Here is a 21,352-nt window from a genome sequence, read left to right on the forward strand (position 1 = left end):
CGTCTCCCAGCACTGCCCTCGTGTCTCTCCTGTTTCCAGCATTCCCTACAGTGCTCCTTGGCCATTCCTGTACACTCACCTTCCACAGGGACCCCTACTTTGTCACCTGGAGCACTTTATGACAGCCCCTCACTAAAACCCACACACTGTGCTTTGGGCACCAATGGTCAGCACTGGATGAGGGGTTTGATCCTTTGATTTGACCTTTGGTGACACAGAAGGGACATGGGCATGGGGACGGTGCATTTCCAGACCCTTCACCAACAGTCAAACAACCTGAAATCAGTTTTTCCAGGCTCTAAACCCTCTCTAAATGAGACAGCAGAAGATACAAACTGAAACCCCAGCACAACCCAGTGATCCTGCCTGAGAACCCACCCAGGGACTCTGCTGGGTGTCAGACAGACACCCCAGCTCATTCCTTGAGGCCCAGAATCCTCCACAAACAGATCCACAACCCTGCAGCCACTCCAGGGCCCAAGAACTACCAGCTCCCCCCTCTCCTACAGCTGGGAACAGCCAGCAAGGAGCTGCTCCTGTTACCTGCAGTAAAAGCTTTTCCAGGAGGTTCTTCCCTCCTCTCAGCCCAGTCTAGTGAAAACACTGAGAATCATGGAACTGCCCAGGTTGGAAGGGACCTCAGAAGAACACCTGGTCCAACTTTCCATGGGGAAGGGAGCCTTGGTATGATTATCCTCCCTGCTCTGCTCCATCTTGGACTCTCCAGTGTAACTCCAGCAGCTCTTTGCTGTAGAGTGAGTCCAAGGGGATGCCAGAGGATCCCTACAGAGCCCCTGAGCAGGCTGAGATCCAGCACCAACGTGGCACAGGAAAGGGCCAGGGATACCCCCACACCACATGAATTTGCTCCCCAAACCTGCACTGGGATGGTTCCCACCCCATCCCCACTCCTGCAGCAGGACAGGGCTGGGCTGTGGGTGGGCACAGCCTCAGGAGCACAACAAGTGCACAGGAATGTCACCCATGGGTGCTTCCAGCCCTGGAAAGAGCCCAGCAGGCTGTGGGACATGGAGCATCCCTTGGCTGTGGGACATGGAGCATCCCTGTAACCCCATATTGGCTTTAACTCAGGGAGGGATGGTCTGCAGAGCACACCCGGCGTTGCTCCAGGTCTGCCTCCCCCAGCACTTCAGAACACCAGTCCTGGGGAGCTCAACTCCAAAATCCATTCAGGTTGGTCCTGAAGGGAACTGGTTCCAGTTTGCCACTCATCCAAGGGCTACAGATCCTTTTCCAGGGATGATGCTGGCCCAGCAGAGCTGGGAATGTGGGATATCCCACAGAATCCCTCAGGCACAGCAAAGCCCAACCTTCTCCTGCTCTGCCACAGCGGGACAGAGAGTGTGGGCACCCCCAAACCCCAGAGCACCAGAGCATCAAAGAAGTTTTTATCATACAAGAGAGAGAGGTGGGAAATGAATTCACAGAGAGTTCTCGAAATCTCACAGAGGTAGTGGATGAAGGTATAGGCATGGAGGAAGGTTTTGGATTAAGACCTTGGAACAATGAATCATAATTGCTATCAGATATAACTTCTGCCCTTTGAACAGACTGGACTTTCACAGTATTAAAATTGCTGTGCTGTAATGCAGCAACGCTTAACGTGAGCAAAAAAAGATGCTTTAAGCAAGTAATATTAACAAGAGTTATATTCTGGTAAAGCTGTGAAACACAAGGGATTCCTCTGCCCTGCCTCCCCCCCACGTGTGCCCTGTGGGACTCACCTGGGACATCATGGGGCTGCTCATGGCCGGCTGCTGCTGGGCTGGGGGGAGGCCGGGGGGCTGCGGGGCCGAGCAGGGCAGGAGGCCACGGCTGGGCTGTGAGGCTGGGGACTGGCTGCAGGCCTCAGGGCCACCTAGCACCAACCCTGCAACAGAGAGAGGCATGGAGGGCTGGGATCCAGGAGGAAAAGGGGGGGATCCTGTCACTGCTGGAGCTTCTGACAAACAGGCAGAGTTTGGCTCTGCTCACAGCAAAGCAAGGTGCTGACACTCCAGGGGGGTTGTACCTCCCTCCTCTCCACGGCCAGGTGCACACACTGACCCTCCAAAGCTGATCCTGGGATCTCCTCCTCTGCCCCACTCGCAGGGAAGAGGAATCTGGCTGCCAACAGCAGCTCCTGCCTGGTGGAGGCTCTTCACCAGGGATCCCAAAACCAGGGAGCTGCCAGGTACACCTGCCTCAGCTCAGGACCATGAGTCTGTGGGAAGGAGCTGGAGAGCTGCTCTCAGTCTCTCAGTCCCAGCTCAGCTCTGGGCACAGCCCCACCTGGACACCAACACTGTCATGGCCTGCCTGGAGCAGAGGGGAGTGGGGGGATCCCATTCCAGAGCCTCACAGAGCCCCTTTGCTCCCAGGAAAAGGCTGAAAGCAATCCCTCCCCATGGCAGGAAAAGCTGGGAAGGAGCACAATCCCCACTGCTGGCACCCAGCTGGGAAGTGTCTCCTCAGTATTCTGGTCTTACTTGCAGAAAAGGGATGTGCATTGCTCAATGCCCAGTAGCTGCTGTTTAACCAATTCTGCCTCTGATCTCCCACATTTCCACAGCTGATCTCCAGGGATTCTGCTGATTCTGCTGAGGAGCTCTGGCAGCAGCCACACGCTGCAAAGGAGGGACTATTCCACTGCCAGCTGCTCAGGGACTGGATGGGAAAAGAGCCCCTGAGTCCCAAGCACTTCCACCCCCATGGAATAAACACGAGGATATGGAAGAAGGTGGGCTTGGTGGTTTTTTCCCCTCAAGTGACAATTCCTTTGCATTTCCCCCCCCTTTTTCCCAAGATCTTTCTAATCACTTGCCATTACATAAAGCCTGGAAAGCAACTGTTCTGATCCCAGGGGGGACCTGGAGGGAACATTACAGGAAGAGCCAAAAAGCAGCTTCTCTCTCACTCAGCCCCAGGTAACTCTGCTGAAGGGGTGGGAGAGGTGATGGTGAGTTCTGAAGAAGTGGGTGATGAACCAGGTGCCACACCCAGATGGCACATCCACGCCAGGGTACCGAGATCCTGGTGCCACCCATGTCCTGTTTTAACCAGAGCATCACAAACCCCAATTCCCCAACCCTAAACCTGTCAGCCAGGTGTCCTTTGGCAGGGAAAGGGCTCCAGTTCCCCAAACCAAAACCTGTCAGCCAGGTGTCCTTTGGCAGGGAAAGGGCTCCAGTTCCCCAAACCAAAACCTGTCTGACAGGTGTTCTTTGGCAGAGAAAGGGCTCCAGTTCCTCAGCCCAAAATCTGTCAGTCCTGGTGACAGACTGGAGACAACCAGGAATCCTTTGGCAGGGAAAGAGCTCCAGTTCCCCAACCCTAAACCTGTCAGCCAGGTGTCCTTTGGTAGGGAAAGGGCTCCAGTTCCCCAACCCAAAATCTGTCTTGGTGACAGACTTGAGACAGTCAGGTGTCCTTTGGCAGGGAAAGGGCTCCAACCCAAAATCTGGCAGGTGCCTTTTGATAGGGAAAAGGCTCCAGTTCCCCAACCCTAATCCTGTCTGCCAGGTGTCCTTTGGCAGGGAAAGGGCTCCAATTCCCCAAACCAAAATGTGTCTGCCAGGTGTCCTTTGGCAGGGAAAGAGCCCCAGCTCCTGAGCCCAAAACCTGTCTGCCAGGTGTCCTTTGGCAGGGAAAGAGCCCCAGCTCCCCAACCCTAAATCTGTCAGTCCTGGTGACAGACTGGAGACCATGGAGACAGTCAGGTGCCCTTTGGCAGGGAAAAGGCTCCAGTTCCCCAACTCCAAACCTGTCTGCCAGGTGTCCTTTGGCAGAGAAAGGGCTCCAGTTCCCCAACCCTAAACCTGCCAGGTGTCCTTTGGCAGGGAAAGAGCTCCAGTTCCCCAACCCTAAATCTGCCAGGTGTCCTTTGGCAGAGAAAGAGCTCCAGTTCCCCAACCCTAAATCTGCCAGGTGCCCTTTGGCAGAGAAAGGGCTCCAGTTCCCCAACCCTAAACCCTGTGTGCCAGGTGCCCCTTGGCACCTGCCTGGCAGCAGCAGCGCCGTACCTGCCCGTGAGGTCCTGCTGGCAGTGCTGCCCTTGCTGCTCCCGATGCTGTCCCCCCGGGTCAGGATGGAGATGCCACTGAAGCTGCTGGCTTTGGTGACAGGTGGCCTCAGGCTGCGGATGGAGCCGTCCGAGTCCGTGCTGCTCCAGGGCCGCGGCTCCAGGGATTTGATCTCGCTCTCGGTGCTGCTCTGGCGGCTGCCCGAGGCCCGGCTCAGCCCGTCCCGGGTGCCCCTGCAGAGACCAGAGGAGTCAAACTGGGCTCCAGTGAAGGGACAGCAGCAGAGCTGCTGGTGCTGCACCAGTACACCCGGTGTGGGGTGCCAGGGACAGTCAGCAGCTGGGTTTGGGACCCTTTTGGGGGGGTGCAGGGGGAGTCTGACAGCAAAAACCTCCCCGAGGCACAGCTTTTTGTGCTGACCCAGCCATGTGGTCACAGGCAGCTCCTGGTCCCTTCCCCAGCCTGGAAGAGACCCCAGCAGGGTCAGAAAAAGATCCTGTGCTGAAGACCTTCTCATGTCAGAACAGGGAGCTTTTAAAGGCCTGGAGATAAGGCTGATGGAGATCTTGGAGATCACTTCCCACTCCAGCCCTGCTGAGGATTTCTGCCCAGCTGGGCCTGCTCACCCAACGTTGTGGCTGCCCCATCCCTGGAGGCATCCAAGGCCAGGCTGGAAGGGGCTTGGAGCAATCTGGGATAGTGGAAGGTGTCTCTGCCCGAGGCAGGGAGGTGGAAAGGGATGAGTTTTAAAGTCCCTTGCAACCCACACCATTCCAGGATTCTGGGATGTCGCTGCTCCCAGAGCTCTGCCCTCACTGACCATCCCTCCATGGCCCAGGCCAGCTCTGGCCACAGCAGGACTTTATGGGACCAGCAGTGAGCTGCTCCAGCAGCCCAGCTGGGAATGGGTACCCAGGCTTTCCCTGGGGAAGAGCTGCTGAGCCTGCCTCACAAAGAGAGGCCTGGAAGGAGCTCCTGAGGTGATGTCCTGGGATGCTAGGAGCATGTGAGAGCCAAAAATGCATCTCTTGGAAAGCAGAACAATGGTTATGTCTCCAGAGAGCTCAAAATGGTCCTGAGGCCTCTCCCCTCTCTCATCCAGAGGAACCCCAAAGCAGATTAACTGAGCTCCTCAGGGCCAGGGCAGCTCCCAGAGCTGCAGCTGCATCAGCAATGAGGTTTTTGCTCCATTCTGGGGGAGTTTTACTCCATCCCCACATATCTGAGAACCGTCCTTGCTGTCCTGAGCAGTTCTGATGCAGGCAGACCCCAGGACACAGCCCCTGGGACTGTGCTGAGGACACCACATTTTCCAGGACAGCAGGAGAGGGACAAAGCTGCTCCTGCCTGGTTCAGATCCTCCTGTCCTGTCCCACACAGAGCTGCCCCACCTCCAGAGCTTTGGCTGGCAGAGCAGAGCACAGCAGGGATGAGGCTGTGTCCCTTTTCATCCCGTTCTTTGTCCCCACACCTCGGCAGTGGGGCCGTGCTGGGTGATTCCTCAGCCTCACTCCAGCCCTTTCATCCATGGGAAAACTGCTTAACAAGAAAATGCTGCTCAAACACGTTCCCAGTGCCCTCAGCAGCTCCTGTGGCTCAGATGGAGCCCGAGACACTTCACTGTCATCATTAAAGTCACTCAGCCTTGATAATCAGGGATTAGGGAGAACCCTGCCTGATCCTAATGCTATCCTGGCACTGGATTTCCTATCTTTTTGGGGAACAAGAGGTGTAATGGTTTGAAAACTGCTGGAATTCCTCCCTGCCATTCCCATCCTCCTTTTTTAATCGATGAATCAGCCAAAAAAAGGACTGGAAATTGATGTTGCAAAGAAAACACCTTCAGTAACTCCACGAGCAGCTGTGAACAGGGGGATTCAGCATGACACGGCACAAAAGAAATCACACAGAAATCCCTACAAATCTGCCTCTGTCTGTGAGAGCTACAAGCAAAGCATTCTGTGGAGAGTCTGACGAGGGAAAAGCAGCATTTTAGAGTCATGCAGGGCTTTGGAGACACTCCCAGGGGCTGCAGGGCAGCACTCACCTGCTGTCTGTGAGGTATCCGTTCTGGCCAGACTGAGAGCAGCAACATGGAGATGGGGAGGAAAGAAAAGGGAGACTCAGTAACTCTGAAAGAACAAACCCAGGTGATTCCAAAGGCTGGGGCTGGCACACAGAGTGTGCTGAGGTGTGGTGTTGAGCCTTCTGCACACCAGCTCCCTGTGGATCTCCATCCAGGCCCTTTCCTGATCCCTGAGACCTCTCAAATCTGAGTCCTCAGCTCCCTCCTCCACTGAGGCAGCTTTGATGGTACCTTTGTCCATGTGACAACCAAGGCCAGGCATAAAAAGAGGTTTTATGTCCTAAATGCAGCATTTGGAGCTGACTCCAGCTGGGAATGCCCCCGGAGCAGCCTCTGAGGCAGATGTGAGCGTGGGACACTGCTCCAAGCACAGAGCAGGGATTTCAGGAAGCAATAACCAAGCTGGACACTTCATGAGACAGACAATAAACACCCTGCCCAACTCCTCCTAGGAAGGCCTAAATTCCTCTTGGGAATGCCCAAATTCCTCCTGGGAATGCCCAAATTCCTCCTGGGAATGCCTAAATCCCTCCTGGGAATGTCCAAATTCCTCCTGGGAATGTCCAAATTCCTCCTGGGAATGTCCAAATTGCTCCCAGAAAGGCTGAGCCCTGCACTGCTGGGACAGGAGGTGGAAGCTGCAGCACTGGGAAGAAACTGGGAGATGCAGCTGCTGCTTCCTTTGAGGCAGGAAATGGTTTTCTTATCACCCCCAAAATGCCACTGCATAAACTTATAATCTTTTGGGCAGCAAGAACAGGACTGCATTCACTCCTCCCTGAAATTTTAGGGAAGGAGCAGATGGGAGGGTGCAGGTGGGGCTCCTCCACCCCAGTACCTCAGACATCTTTGTTGGCAGCTGGAATACACTGGCACATCCCCAAAATTCCAGGAAATTGGTAGAAAAGGCAACGACAAGATCTGACCTCTTGGCATAATCAAGGCCACTTTCTGCCCCAAAGCTCCAGGAGGATCCTGGCAGGTGAGTGCTCCAAACTTACCTCTCGTGCAAATATCCGCTCCCTGACCCGCTGATATTCCTCCTCTCGCTCTTCTATGGATTTGCTCCTTCTCCCATCCTGCAAGGGGAGTCTGATCTGAAGGGACAAACACAGCTCAGGGGTCAGCAGTTGCCAGCGGGAGCAGTCAGCTGCTGGGAATTTTGGGTAGGATGTGGATTAGGTGGTGTCTGGATGCACTGATCCAACCTCTGCCTCTGGACCTACCTTCGAGACACCTGAGTCCAGGGATGAACCTCCCAGAGGTGCCAGGATGTTCATTCCTGGACATTGCCAAGCACAACCACCCTGCCTGAGCTCTGCCTGAGCCAGAGATCAGGAGTGTCACCCTGGGCCCAGGGGGAAAAGCTAAAGGTCACCCTTTGGAGCAACGCTCCTGCTCCCTCGTGGATTCTGTGCTCCCTGCACAGCTGCACCCCTGAGTGCCACCAGGGAAAGCAGAATCTGGGACTGACTGCAATGACCAGCTTCTCATCCTGACTTCAGCTCAGAACAGGTCCCACAGCACGTGATGTGACTCTGGGTTTAGATGGGAACAAATTCCTCCCTGGGAGGGAGGGCAGGCCCTGGCACAGGGTGCCCAGAGCAGCTGTGGCTGCCCCATCCCTGAGTGCCCAAGGCCAGGTTGAACAGGGACAACAGTGGAAGATGTCCCTGTCCATGGCAGGGGTGGGACTGGATGAGCTTGAAGGTCTTTTCCAACCCCAACCATTCCATGTTTCTGTGGAGGTGGGAGCTACAAGAGCCCGAGATCCCTGGGGGAGGGCATGAGTTGTTGCAAGCCCCAGGAAGAGAGAGGGGAAAGCAAGGCTCAGCTGAGGGGTATTCCCAAAGAAACTTTGGCAAAAGGCTCCACCTTAAAACCTGGCCTAGCCCCCAGCTGATTTTAGGGTATGGAGAAGTACAGCCATAAAATCCACACCAATTCTTCATCCATTTCTATAATATTTGGAAAATCTTTCATGAAATTCAGATGCTGCTGCTTGGGTGGGGTGGGAGCTTCTATTAAATGTTAGTCCAGGAAACACAAGAGAATTTTGGAGTTGTTCTTGTCTTGTGAGCAGTCACTTCTGGCTTCCCCAAAGGCTGCAGGTGCCCCACTGCCACCCCTCACCTGGTTATCATCCCGATCCATGCTGGTGTCATCCCGTTTTAGGATAAACCTCTGCGGGAACTCCGCGTTCTTCTCATCCTTGATGTGCTCAGAGAACCTCTGCTCGGGGCTGCAAGAAAACCAGCCCTTGTTAGGAGGGAAAAAACGGGCCCAGAACATGCCAAGATGTTTGTTGTGTGAAATTTCAGCTCTGGCTGATAACAACAAGAGCTCCTGTCCTTTCTCCAGAAACTACGGAGAGGCAGGGAGGGCTGGAAGGAAAAGATTCTTCTTCCCTATCCCTTCATTCCATGATTCTGATTCTTCTAGAGAGGGATCTTCACTTCTTAGGAGGCAAGAAAAAAAAAAAAAAGTGGAGTGAAACCCATCCTGCTACAGAGCATTCCTGAGCTGTGGGGAAGGGGAAGGAAAAAGGGGAAGGAAAAAGGGGAAGGAAAAAGGGGAAGAAGAAGGGGAAGGGGAAGGGGAAGGGGAAGGGGAAGGGGAAGGAGAAGGAGAAGGAGAAGGAGAAGGAGAAGGAGAAGGAGAAGGAGAAGGAGAAGGAGAAGGAGAAGGAGAAGGAGAAGGAGAAGGAGAAGGAGAAGGAGAAGGAGAAGGAGAAGGAGAAGGAGAAGGAGAAGGAGAAGGAGAAGGAGAAGGAGAAGGGGAAGGAGAAGGGGAAGGAGAAGGGGAAGGGGAAGGGGAAGGGGAAGGGAAGGGGAAGGGGAAGGGGAAGGGGAAGAAGAAAGGGAAGAGAAAGGGGAAGGAGAAGGGGAAGGAAGGGGAAGGGGAAGGACCTTACATTCGTGTGTTACTGGTCTTGTTGATGATCACGGCCTTCCCGGTCTGATCCACGTTGTGATCCATCCCAAAATAAGCCGCGACCCGGTGGAGCAGCATCCGGTGGTACGAGGTCATCTGGGGGAACTTCTTGAACTGATTGCTGGGAACAGGGGACAGGGTTGGAGTTCCAAGCAGTCAGTCATGTACAGGATGTACAGGAGAAGAGTCTCCTCAGCAGCGTGTCCCTGCTCCCCTGGGAGCCCAAATTCCTAAATCTCCAGTAAAAACTTCCTCTGCTTGACACAAACTCGATGATCACTTACTTGTTATCACTAATGAACTCCAGAATCTCCTGTTCCAACTTGAGCAGCATCATTCTATCCCTGTCAGGAAAAAAGAAAGATAGGAAAAGGCATTTTAGGGACAGTGGAAAAGCCTTCCTTGCTCCCAAGCCCTGTCCTGCAGCAGAAAAATTCACAGGGGCAGGTGCCACCTGATTTCACACAGAATGGGCTAAAAAACTCCCTGCTTTTCAAACTGAACACCAGATTTTTTTCCAGTTTAGGGTTGTTTTGTTAATAATGCTTGGCTTTGGAAAGCCTGAATCTCTGCTCTGCTGGAAGCTCCACTGCTGGAGACTCCAACTTTGTTATTCCCTTGCCAGCCTTTCCCTCAATCCCACTGATTATTCCCACAGCAGCTCCTTTACAGCCTAACACTTGACAACCATTTATAGAAAAGGCTTTAAAGCAATCAAAATTATTTCTTTGCATTCAAACAAATTATTTGTCCTTCTCTCTTCGCATCACACACAATTCCACATTTGGAAATCAACAGGGTATAAAATTACAGTTGTGCTTTTAGTTTCTACTTTGTCCCAGCTCTGGTAACTCTTGGAATTCTGAAGAGGAAAACACAAAAACATTTGCAGGCACTGTCTGAGGGTGCTGCAATCCCTCAGGATACAGACAGGGACACAGTTTTACTGCCCATGACCTACCGTGGGTTTTTTTTCAGTGTATTTACTAAAAATTCATGCAAATCTATTCCAGTGGAGTCTGTATATTCCTGGCTGGAATCTGAAAAAAAAAAAAAACAAAAACAAAAACAATGGCAGCAGAACAAATTAACAAACCACTGAGACAGCAGTGCCCTGGCAGTGCCCAAGGCCAGGCTGGATGGAGCTTGGAGCAGCCTGGCACAGTGGGAGGTGTCCCTGGGGTGGCACTGGATGAGCTTTAAGGTTCCTTCCCACCCAAACCAGGATTCCCTGATGTTCCCAACCCCACAGAACTGCTCAGCAGCAGCAGGGCCACACAAGCACCTGTCCCACACCTTCCAGAAGGTTCCCAGAGCAGGTGAGCAGCACCTGCCCTGTTCAAACCAGCACCTGACCTCGAGAGAGCATCTTCCTTGGTGTTTTTTCTTTATTCTTGTCTTTTTCTTCTTTCTCCACCCCATCTTTTGTGGATTTCTCCTCTTCCTTGTCAGAGGGGCAGCTCACGTGCAGCTGGATGATGTCCTGGGGTGAAACAAATGGCCCTCAGACATTCCCTGAGCCATGGCTGGAGAAAAGCAGCCCAGGAAATTCTCAGCCAGCTCCTGTGGGAATGTTTTTGGCTCCCCAAGGCACAAAAGAGCAAGACATGGATTATTTATAGCAAAATATAGATTTCCTGGGCTTCCACATTCCCAAATTTGTCTCACTCTGGGCCTACCTGAGACTCCAGCAGCCCATCCACGAAGGGGCCTGAGGATTCCTCACACACAGCCAAACTCCTGACCAGTTTAAGCTTTGAGTTGGACTGAAAAAGGTAAAAAAAGGGGGAGTGGTTACAACACCTCAGCTAAAACTCACACTTGAATTCCTGCAGCTGCATTCCCAAGGCACTTGTGCAATTAAATTCCCAATTAGAGGGATATTCCCCTCAATATACAGATATACAATGATTTGGAATCCCTGAACAATCAGTTGTTTTATTCCTTCAGCCTTTGAACCAAATTCTAGGTGGGAAATACCCTGCCTTAATTCCTGCCCTCCACAACTTCCAGGCAGAGCAATTCCAGCCTTTATCCCATCAGAGGGGAGCACATGGAAATCCCTGTCCTGAGGCATCTGCACGTGGCTTCCAGGGACAGGACAGGCTCAGGAGCAGCTCCCTAAGGCTGGGATCAGGGCTCAGCTCAGCCCAAAGGAAATTGGGATGGCAGCAGAGCTCCTACCTTGGCTCTTTTCCTGGCGTGTCCGTGACTTGATGTTCGTTTCTGCGGAGAGAGAAAAGGGAAGGTGAGAAACTTAACCTGGAAGTTTTCTGCCATTCCTGGGATGCAAAAAGGGATGGTGACAGAGATGCTGCTGCTCTGTCTGGAGAGCCAGCAAGCCTCTGGTGGCTGGACCTGGCTGAGAAGAATCTGAGGAGGGTATCTGGCACTGGGAGTGGCTACCTGTGCAAGCAGCACTCCTGGTCGAGGGCCACCTTGCAAAGAGGGAGGGGACAGAAAGTTGTTTTCTCCCACTGGAGGCAGGGATGTGGTGTGGCAGTAATTATTTGAAATCTAGACGTGCCATTGTAGGTTTTTCCCTGAATAAAATGGTTCCTGAAATCTCCCCCAGTCCATTCCCCAGTGCCCAGTCAGGCTCTCCCTGCACAGCTGTGGCTCTGCCCGTGCAGCTGTGAGCACATCTGGCAGATGTGCCAGCCCACAGCTGGAATGGCAGCAGCATCCAGCAGGCAGCTGAGGGTGGGAACTGCTTCAAGCTCCACCAGGAGCCACAAGCACAGGTGGCAGGAGAGCAGAGCAGCAGGAATGAGTCCCAGCACCCCCAAATGATGCCTGCACTGAGCTTTTTTCATTTATTGAAATGAAATCCCAAAACATTCCCGTCCTATTTTTAACTGAAGCGAAGCAACAGTCAAGCAGCATTCCTGAAAGCAAGCTCTCCCTGGATGCCTTTCCCTGACATGAAGTCATTAACTCATCCTCAGATCAAAGAAAGGAGTAAGAGGGAGGTGACAGCCCTGGCACCAGAACCTGGGGACAGAGCACGAGTGTCCCCCAGGAAATATTTCAGTTATTGCACTCCCAGGCTCAGGGAGTATTTCAACCACTCTGGCCCGGAGGGATTCAGCTGAAGAGGAAGGAGCAGCCTGCACAGTGTGGTGTCCCTGTGGAAAAGGGGGCACAGGCTCTGGATGCCTTGGGAAGGGATGGAAGCAGCAGGTGAGGGCCCAGCTCTCCCTGCCCACACTCACCTGAGATTCCTGGCGCACGCTGACCTCCTCCCCCCCATCCTTCTCCACCTCCTCCTTGCTTGGTGACCTGGATACATATTTGGTTTTGTTCACAGATTCCTCAACCACCTTTTTTTCTGATTCCTTCATAATCTCCAGGGACTCCTGTGCCGTGTTGCTGTTGGACATCTTCAGAGCCCTGCGACGCAGCGACGGGCACCTGCGGGACAAGGGACAGGTCAGGGGGTGCACAGAGCTTCTCTCTGGACACAAACTCTTGCACACACACAGGCTGGAATTTCCCATCATGTGCACAGATCCCAAACCAAGCCCTGGGATCAAGCCTGCCCACCCTGGGTGCAGCCCCAGCTCGAGGGCACCTGGCAGGAGCTCCGTGGGTCTCCCCAGGATTTTGGAGCCACCAGGGCTGGACAAAGTCCCTGAGGTAGGTGAGTGATGGAGACAGAGAGACTGAGGGCAGTTCTAAAGCAGCAAACATTCACACAGGTGAAATAAATTCCAACAACCAGAGCTGAGCTCTGTCCCAGGGCAAACCACCACCAAAAATCTGCATTTCCCCAAGTCTCAGCCCAGTTCTTTTTGTAATCAGTCATATCTTCAGTGAGAAAATAGCCTTGTACTCCAAACATGCTCTGTGAGATAAGGTAACCCTGATATCTCCTTCTGGTCAGATACTTGGGGACAAGTGGGACTCAAATTACACATTAACACAAAAATTCCTGATAAGGTTACATTTAATTGCTTCCCTTTGATTGGCAAGAATCCATGGAGCCCCTGGAAGCACCTCTGGATTAGAGTGGAGCCTGGACAAGGCAGCACCTGTGCTTTGGTGTGCTGAGAGCCTCAACCTCATCAAATTAAGTGTTAATTCCAAATTGATCATCTGGAATCCAAACATCAGCCCTGCCCTTAGAGCTCATCAGGAACTGGAGTGCCAGGACAAGGGGGAACAGCTTCCCACTGCCAGAGGGCAGGGAGAGGTGGGATATTGGGAAGAAATTCTTCCCTGTGAGGATGCTGAGATCTCCCAGAGCAGCTGTGGCTGCCCTGGATCCCTGGAAGTGTCCAAGGCCAGGCTGGAAGGGGCTTGGAGCAGCCTGGGAGGGTGGGAGGTGTCCCTGCCCATGGCAGGGGTGGACTGGGATGAGCTTTAAGGTCCCTCCCAAACCCAAACCATTCCATGATTTTATGATTCCAGTCACTCAGAGCAGGTCTCAGAGTCTGAGCAAGGACTAGACCAGCTCCACGTGGCTGTGGGGGGATGTGGCACCAGGAAACACCTTTGGAGAGACACATTTCCAAAAAGAAAAGGGGAGTTTAAATCAGAGAGAGGCTCAAACAAAACCCCTCGTAGCAGAAAACATCTGTTTAACAACTCATTTTCAATTCCTTTGGCAGAATGTGGCTGAAACAGAGTCAGAACTCACAGAGATTTATCAACTCCTGACTCTGCACAGAACAGCTGATATTCCTGGACTTTTCCCCTTTAATTTGTGGAACTGCTGAGCACAAAACGTGCATTTGACATTTATGCAGTTACTGGAATTGGTTCCAGGCACAGAAAGCAGGAGAATGCAGTGAACTGCCTCCATTCCATGGATTCTTACATGGAATTTTAACAAATTTCTTAAGAGATGGAGGACAGGTGCCCTGGGGTGGCTGGAAAATGCCAGATCCAGCGGGACAATGGGACAGGACTGACACAGGGAGGCAGCTTGGCCACCTCAGCTCCCTGCTCACCTGAGTGAGGCTGCTGCCAGTCCAGAGCCACACATGGGGCAAACAGGAAAGGGAAAAGCTGCTGAACTCAAGGGCAGCACCTCAAGTGGGTGGGAAATATCCCAGAAAATTCGTGGGAGAAAGGTGCAGGGAAAGCAAGCATCCACCCTCCAGCTGCAGGGGCCTGTCCTCACCCCAGCAGGCTGAGATCCAGCAGTGGTGTTCCCAGGGAGCTGCACAGGGTGACAGCCCCACACCAGGGAATCCCACGCTGCTCCGACAGGAATTAGGTCAGGAAGGGAAAAGGGAACACTTTTCCTGATGTGCCTCATTCGTGGGAGGATTGTGCAGGGGGTGAAGGTGGTAAACTCTGCCTCCTCCCAGCCCAAAACACTCCACACTGTAGGAAACTGCTCCAGGCTCATGCCCAGGCTGGGGGCTTAAACATTCCAAGAGGATCTGGAGCAGATTTGGGGAAGGGAGGGAGGAGGCAGCACCGGAACTGCACACATGACACTCAAATAAAGCAGCAGGTTTTGTACAGCTCATTCTCTTTGCACCACCCACCCTCTAACAAGCTTTTCCCCCCAAGCCAAACACCTCAGCCAAATTTAAGAAGGATAACAGGATCTTTTCCTGTCGTGCTGCAACGTAACTTCAACATCACACAGGGAACTTGATCAGATTTGCCAGAAAAGACAACTCGGAGCCACAGAAGTGACATTTATCAGCTGCCCCCTCCTGTTCCAGCTTCCATCCCCTCCAGGCAGCCTCCAGGACATTTCCCTGCATGCAGAACCCGGGGGAGATCTGGGCACTGCTGTTTTCCAGAGGAGGATTTCCTTGCAGGATGAATGAATCAGCCCAGCTCCCTCGGGCAGCCGTGGGACGCAGCGAGGGGGTGGCAGCCGCGAGTGACGGTGACAGACGGGGCCTGTGGAGAGGGTGCAAGTTCAGAGGACTCAGGGGAGTGGGTGGGATTGAGCTGGGCCTTGGGAGAGAGAAAAAAATGACACAGATGCAACAGAAAATCTGTGTCAGGAAAGAAGACGGAGCAAAGGTGGAAGGGAGGAGGTGGGGGAGGTGTTGTTGCTGTTTTGGTTTGGGGATGGGGATTGGCAAAGCAACTGGGCCAGTGACAGCAGTGACTGGGCATACTGGGAATGCTGGCCAAGGGCCAGGGAGTCGGGACACATTTCAATCCTCCTCCTCACTCCAGAAAGGAACACGGAATTCCACCTCTGCTGCCTTCTTGCCACCTGCAGTTTGCAGCTGCCGAGCCCCGGGAATGCAGCAGCAGCTCCTGGTTGGGCAGGGAATAAAAGCAAGAAAGTTCTGCATTCCCAGTTCAGACGGATCTGGCAGCAGATCTGGGAAAGGCAGGAAGCTCCTGCTAAATAAACCCTCTTCCTGGCCTTGTTTCTCAGGGAACAGACCTGCTCCTGCGCTAAATGAGGGTGCAAAGGAGACATATGGCTGCTGGGTGCAGCTGCCCACACACGGCTGCGGTGCTGCAGCAGGATGGAGGGGGCTGAGGGGGGATGGAGGGGTCTCAGGGGGGGATGGAGGGGGCTGAGGGGGGATGAAGGGGTCTGAGGGGGGATGAAGGGGTCTCGGGGGGGGGATGGAGGGGTCTGAGGGAGGGATGGATTGGTCTGAGGGGGGATGAAGGGGTCTCGAGGGGGGATGGAGGGGTTTGAGGGGGGGATGAAGGGGTCTGAGGGGGGATGAAGGGGTCTGAGGTGCCTCAGTCTCTCCCTCTCAGGTTTCAGGGCTAAGGTAACAGGTGCTGAAGGAGGGGATTGTCCTGCTCTGCTCTGGGACAGCCTCACCTCCAGTCCTGTGGGGGCAGTTTTGGGTGCCACAGTGTAAGAGCTATTGAAGAGCATCCAAAAGAAGGACATGGAGCTACAGAAGGGTCTGGGAAGGAGCAGCTGAGGGCCCTTGGCTTGTCCAATCTGCAGCTTCCTCATGAGCACCAATCTCTGCTCTCTGGTTACCAGGACTTGAGAGAACGGCTGGAGCTGTGTCAGGGGAGGTTTGGGTTGGAAATCAGAAAAAGGTTTTCCCCCAAATGGTGCTGGGCACTGCCCAGGCTCCCCAGGGAATGGGCACTGCCCCGAGGCTGCCAGAGCTCCAGGAGTCTTTGGACACTGCTCTCAGGAACAGGGTGGCATTGTTGGGGTGTCCTGTGCAGGGCTGGGAGCTGGACTCAGTGATCCTTGGGGTCCTTTGCAAATCAGGATGTTCCAGGTGGGCTTCACCTGCCCAAGCCATGGCCACGGGAACCAGTGGCGGTGCTGCAGCATTCCCACCTGGCTTCTGACACAAAGCTCCTGCCTCCCTCCCCTCCATTCCCCTTGGCTATTAACCAGCTCTGGTTTTGGCTTTCCCAGCCTCACCCCATGGGACATTCAATGGGGACATTCAATGGGGACAATCATCGGGGCCACGTCCCTGGCAGGAGTGGGGCAGAGCAGCCTTTCTGACCCCCCTCGCAGCCCAAACCACCCCATCATTTCCGCAGCACCCCAGCGCTCCCCTCTGCCCTGTTTGGGGGCAGCAGCACCCAGCACCCATCACCGCCCTCCCGCTGGGTACCAGTGATGCTCTGGCGAGCAATTCGCTGATTGGCTGCCCGGCAGCCAATGGGGAGCCGAGCTCCATGGCAACGGGGCCCTGTCGCCAGGAGCAACGGGGCGGGGGTGACTCAGGTCCCCCCTCCCCAGCGCGGCAGAGGCTGCGGAACCCGCTCTGCACAGGGAACTGGGGGCGGCGGGCTGGGGAGGGGGCTGCCACTGCAGGCACGAAGCCCCTCGGGCTCTGCCGGGGCCCTGGCCATGCCCAAGGATCGTCCCAGGGGTTCCTCCTCGGCTGGGACAATGCTGGCCTTCAGGTGCAACAAGAAGGATTCGTTCGTGTGACAAAAGGCCCTGAAACAGCTCCATCCTGGGCTCCACGCAGGCAAAACAGCACTGCAGCAGCAGCCCAGGAAAAGTCTGAGGGCTCGGCTGGAATTCCAAAGAGCCTTTGGAGCTCACTGCCCTCCCTCCTGCTCCCAGTCAGGTAACAGCTCCCACTAGGACAAGCACCCCAAAAAACCCCAAACCAGCAACACTCATCAACTTCAAAGGCACCTCTCCTGAATTCTCTCCTGATGGTCAGCTGGAGAGGGATTGAATTCCTCCCTCCCTTACAGCTCCTACAAAACCCAGCAAGATTCCCCACAGGAGGCCGGACGTCTCTGCCTGCACAGTCCCCGTGCTTAGTCATTGCTTTAAATCCTCATCTCCACCCCCACATGACATCAAATTCTGAAATTATGATGCAGATGGAAGGGTTTGACTCCAGGTGAAAAGGGGGGAAAATAACCTTATATGAACAAGGGGACAGGAAATGCAGGTGAGTCAAATTCTGGAGAACCAGGAGGTTTCCTTGTGGAAAACATCTCAAAGCACAACATCATTTCAGGGATAAAAATGGGGAATAAAATATATTCTGATATTTTGTTACCTTGCCTCCTCAAGGCAAAGACTAAATTCAGGAGAGGTGTCAACTTGTTCTCACTCTATTCCACAAGTGTGACCAGGACTGCCAAAACAATTTCCATGTTTAAAAGTTTTATAAAGACTGATATTTCTTCTTTTAGGAAGAAATTCCTCCCTGTGAGGGTGGGGAGGCCCTAGCACAGCCCAGAGAAGCTGGGGCTGCCCCTGGATCCCTGGAAATGTCCAAGGCCAGGTTGGAGCAACCTGGTTTTAGTGGAAGGTGTCCCTCAATTGCAAGGGTGTGGAATGAGCTGAGCTTTAAGGTCCCTTCCCACCCAAACCATTCCATGATTCCATAGTCAGATCCTTTCTTTCACTTTCCTCCCCTTTCAAACCCTCTCATGGCCCACCTGAGCCACAGCCCCAGCTGTTCTCTGCTGCCCTCCAGCACTTCTGGGCACACAAATCTCTTAAATACTCTGACCTGGATGGGAAAACTTTGCTTAAATCTAATTTCCATGTGTGGAATAGGAAACACAGAGAATTCCTGCTACAATTATCCTGTGCCACATCTCCCAGACACCGACAGGTTAACACTGGGAGAAAGGAACCAACTGCACAAACAGCCCAGGAGTTAAACAGTCCTAAGGAACACTTCCCTAAGAAAAGTGGGATTAAACAATTTTAATTTCAAGTTGTCCAAGCCTGGAGCTCCCAGCACCGAGGGCCACTCTCAGTCCTGCTCTCCCCTCTGGTAGGAAAAGGGACATGATTGGTTTGATGTTCAAAAGAAAGGAAACAGTGATCCTGCTGCTCCCTTTTCCTTTCATTTTTGGGAGCTGCTTCAGGCTGAGCAAGAACCTTCTCACCCCTCCTTTCCAAAATCTGGGGGAGGAAAAAACCCAAACTCAACACCAAAAAAACCCAACCCTGAAACAGTCAAAAAGTGAAGGACCATCAGCCCTGGGGAACAAAGGCTTTCCTGGAGAAGGAAGCGCTGCTCCCAGTGCAGCACCCAAGGTTTGTGGACAGTTCCTGAGGCTTCCTGGGCAGAACTCTGGCAGAGAGGAAAGAAATGCAGGCTGAGAATTCCCTGTCAGAGCTCCCTGCTCCATTTCACACCACTTCCCACTTCCTCATCACGAGCTATTCCTGTATTCATCCCAAGAGCAGGGAACTGCTCCGGTGACGTCAAAGCAGTTTCCCAGCAACAATTAATGAGGGCTGTCCACCACAGGGGTTTCCTGAAAAGCAAGGAATTATCCACCTACTTTCCACAGTGTCAGGATGCAATAGGACAGCGCTGAGCAGGGATTTCTGTTAACCCTTCCATGGCTCAGCAGAAATCCCTGGGACAGCTCCTGATTCTTTCAGAGAACCTCAAATAGAATTCCTTCCACCTGAGCCCATCCCTAACGAGGCATCTGCACCAGAGGTATCAAGCAGGAAAACATTGAAAATCAAGTAGGAAAACATGGAAAATCAAGTAGGAAAACATGGAAAATCAAGTAGGAAAACATGGAAAATCAAGCAGGAAAACATTGAAAATCAAGCAGGAAAACATTGAAAACCAAGCAGGAAAACAAGGAAAACTCTTCCCCTGCTGGCACCTGCTCCTCTGCTCAGCCTGTGCCAGGCAGGAGCAGCAGCATTAAAAATGTGGATGAGGGAACAAGGAATTCCCTCACCTTCCCCAGCTGGCAAAGCACACCCCCAAACTTTGTTTAGCAGCCCCAAAGCATCCCAGCTCCCAGAAAACCTCCACAGGAGGAAGGCACAAGGCAGGAAGGTTATCTGTATTCCTCCTCTCGCTCTCCAGCTGCTGCTCCTGCTTTTCCCCAAGCTGGCAGAGGACACAGAGCCACTCATCACATGGCAGACACTGGGTGTTCTCCAGGTGGGACCCAGAAATGGATTTGAACATGGAAAAAAAAAAGGGGAAATAATGATTCAAAGAAAAAACTCAATTTTATTTGTTGTCTGCCAGCAGAAGTTGGGATTGGGTGTGAAGTCTGAGGAGCAGGTAGAGAGATCCTGAGATCCCAAAGTACAATAACCACCCCTCAATCCCCCCCAAAAAACAGCTCCTAGTGCTAAATCTGGGATGAAGAGAGCATAACTTCTTGGGTGTTAGGCAAAATGGGGTGATGAACACGTGTGAGGAGGGGGAAAAGTCAATCCAAGCTCCTGATTCCACTAAACCCAACTGAATGAGGGGTTTAAATTAATTTTAAAATGGAGTTAATGCATCAGTGAACACAAGCAGCGTCCTACAGAACACCCAATTGCATAAGCCACCCCAAAAAACGTCACATGGCACGACGCCAACTGAGTAGCCAACGTTCCCCATCAACTAGCCAGCTCCAAACGAATAAATCCACTAAAACATAACCCAGCAAAAGAGCTGGGAAGGTTCTGCCTTTGTAAAACAGGAGGAACTACCCAGGAGCAAGCTGCAGACGCTTGGAGCACAAGGAGATTCCATGATGCTGTCAGGGGAACTCCTTAATGACATGGCAGAGCAGAGGATGCCGACCGGGGATTCCCTCTCTCCGTAGGTGCATCCCCGGCAGCACAAAAGGAGGAAGAGCAGAGCTCATCTCACCCTCCCAAGTCCTCACTGAGATCCCAGAGCCACATATTCATTTAGTCCAGCTCCATTTTAAATTAACTCCATCCAGCAGCAGAAATCCTGGCACTCAGCAAGGGGAGAGGGACACTGCCAGCTCCCCATCCCTGAAATATTCGCCCACATTTACGGCTGCATTTTGCACCGGGGAGGGGAAAAGAAAAGTCTGACCAATCTTTTCTTTTCTCAAATAATTAAAACCTCATTCTAAAAATAAACTCACCGTGGTGGTTCTGCACTCTGAGCACGTCAGCTGTTTCCCGATTTCAGCGGAGACTCCATGGCCATGAGCAGTTCAAGAGGAATTCTGCCAGGATAATCTCGCTCCCGGGAAGCCCCCGCCAGCTCTCCCGAATAAAAACCAAAAAACCCCGGAGATCTTTGCGGCTGCTCGGGCTCTGACAGGCGGCTCGGCGGCGGAGCAGATCCCAGCTGCTCGCAGGGATGTCAGCACAGCTCTGCCAATAGCCACATCCACACCCCCCTCCTGCTCTCCTGCAAATCTTCAATGGAGCTGCCTCCGCGCCGCCGTTAAAGACGCAGCATCCGTCCCCTGCCAGCCCCGCAGGCACACGGGAGGGAGCTGGGGGTCCTGCTGGATGGGGACGTGGGTGTGAGCCAGCAGGGTGTCCTGCAGCCAGGAGGGTCACCAGCATCACTGCACAGTGAGGGAGGGGATTGTCCCACTCTGCTCTGGGCTGGGGCAGCCTCACCTCCAGTCCTGGGGGCAGTTTGGGCACCACGATATGAAAAAGGTCTGACGATGCTGGAGAACGTTCAGAGCAGGACACAGGAATGGGGAAAGGTCTGGAGGAGATGCACAAGGAGCAGCTGAGGGCACTTGGCTTGTTCAGCTGGAGACTCCTCGGGGGCTGCAGCTTCACATGAGGGGCAGCTCTGATCTCTGCTCTCTGTGACCAGGGACAGGACCCCAGGGAACAGCTGGAGCTGTGTCAGGTTGGAAATCAGGGAAAGGTTCTTCCCCCAGAGGGTGCTCGCACTGCCCAGAATCCCCAGGGAATGGGCACAGCCCCAAAGCTGCCAGAGCTCCAGGAGTGCTTGGACAGCGCTGCCAGGGATGCCCAGGGTGGGATTTTGGGGTGTCTGTGCAGGGCCAGGAGCTGGGATCAGGATCCCTTCCAACTCAGAATATTCCATGATTCAATAAAAGCAGATACCAGCCAAGGCATCAGCAGCCTCCAGAAGGATTCACATGCAGGGAGAACACCCAGAACACCTCACAGCTGCCCAGGCAGGTC

General features: G+C 53.4%; 1 protein-coding gene across 5 annotated transcripts in view; it reads right to left on the bottom strand.

Moving 5' to 3' along the window:
• Positions 1 to 21,352, bottom strand: part of R3HDM2 (R3H domain containing 2) — a 39,742-nt gene that overhangs the window by 8,030 nt on the left and 10,360 nt on the right. For 3 of the 5 annotated variants that reach the window (XM_053967432.1, XM_053967430.1, XM_053967433.1), the window contains exons 2-13: positions 12,258 to 12,456; positions 11,227 to 11,268; positions 10,722 to 10,808; positions 10,399 to 10,525; positions 10,004 to 10,082; positions 9,327 to 9,386; positions 9,023 to 9,163; positions 8,242 to 8,350; positions 7,110 to 7,205; positions 6,070 to 6,101; positions 4,023 to 4,255; positions 1,746 to 1,891 (exon numbers count right to left, since the gene is read on the bottom strand). In XM_053967432.1, the coding sequence (XP_053823407.1) occupies positions 1,746 to 1,891; positions 4,023 to 4,255; positions 6,070 to 6,101; positions 7,110 to 7,205; positions 8,242 to 8,350; positions 9,023 to 9,163; positions 9,327 to 9,386; positions 10,004 to 10,082; positions 10,399 to 10,525; positions 10,722 to 10,808; positions 11,227 to 11,268; positions 12,258 to 12,425 (1,320 nt within the window). In that variant the 5' untranslated portion in view covers positions 12,426 to 12,456. Of the gene's footprint in view, positions 1 to 1,745; positions 1,892 to 4,022; positions 4,256 to 6,069; positions 6,102 to 7,109; positions 7,206 to 8,241; positions 8,351 to 9,022; positions 9,164 to 9,326; positions 9,387 to 10,003; positions 10,083 to 10,398; positions 10,526 to 10,721; positions 10,809 to 11,226; positions 11,269 to 12,257; positions 12,457 to 20,316; positions 20,682 to 21,352 lie in introns of those variants that run through there. The other 2 variants (XM_053967434.1, XM_053967431.1) reach the window with 2 other exon arrangements.

The sequence above is a fragment of the Vidua chalybeata genome, chromosome 30 (genome assembly GCF_026979565.1).
Source record: "Vidua chalybeata isolate OUT-0048 chromosome 30, bVidCha1 merged haplotype, whole genome shotgun sequence".
In the NCBI taxonomy this organism is placed as follows: domain Eukaryota; kingdom Metazoa; phylum Chordata; class Aves; order Passeriformes; family Viduidae; genus Vidua; species Vidua chalybeata.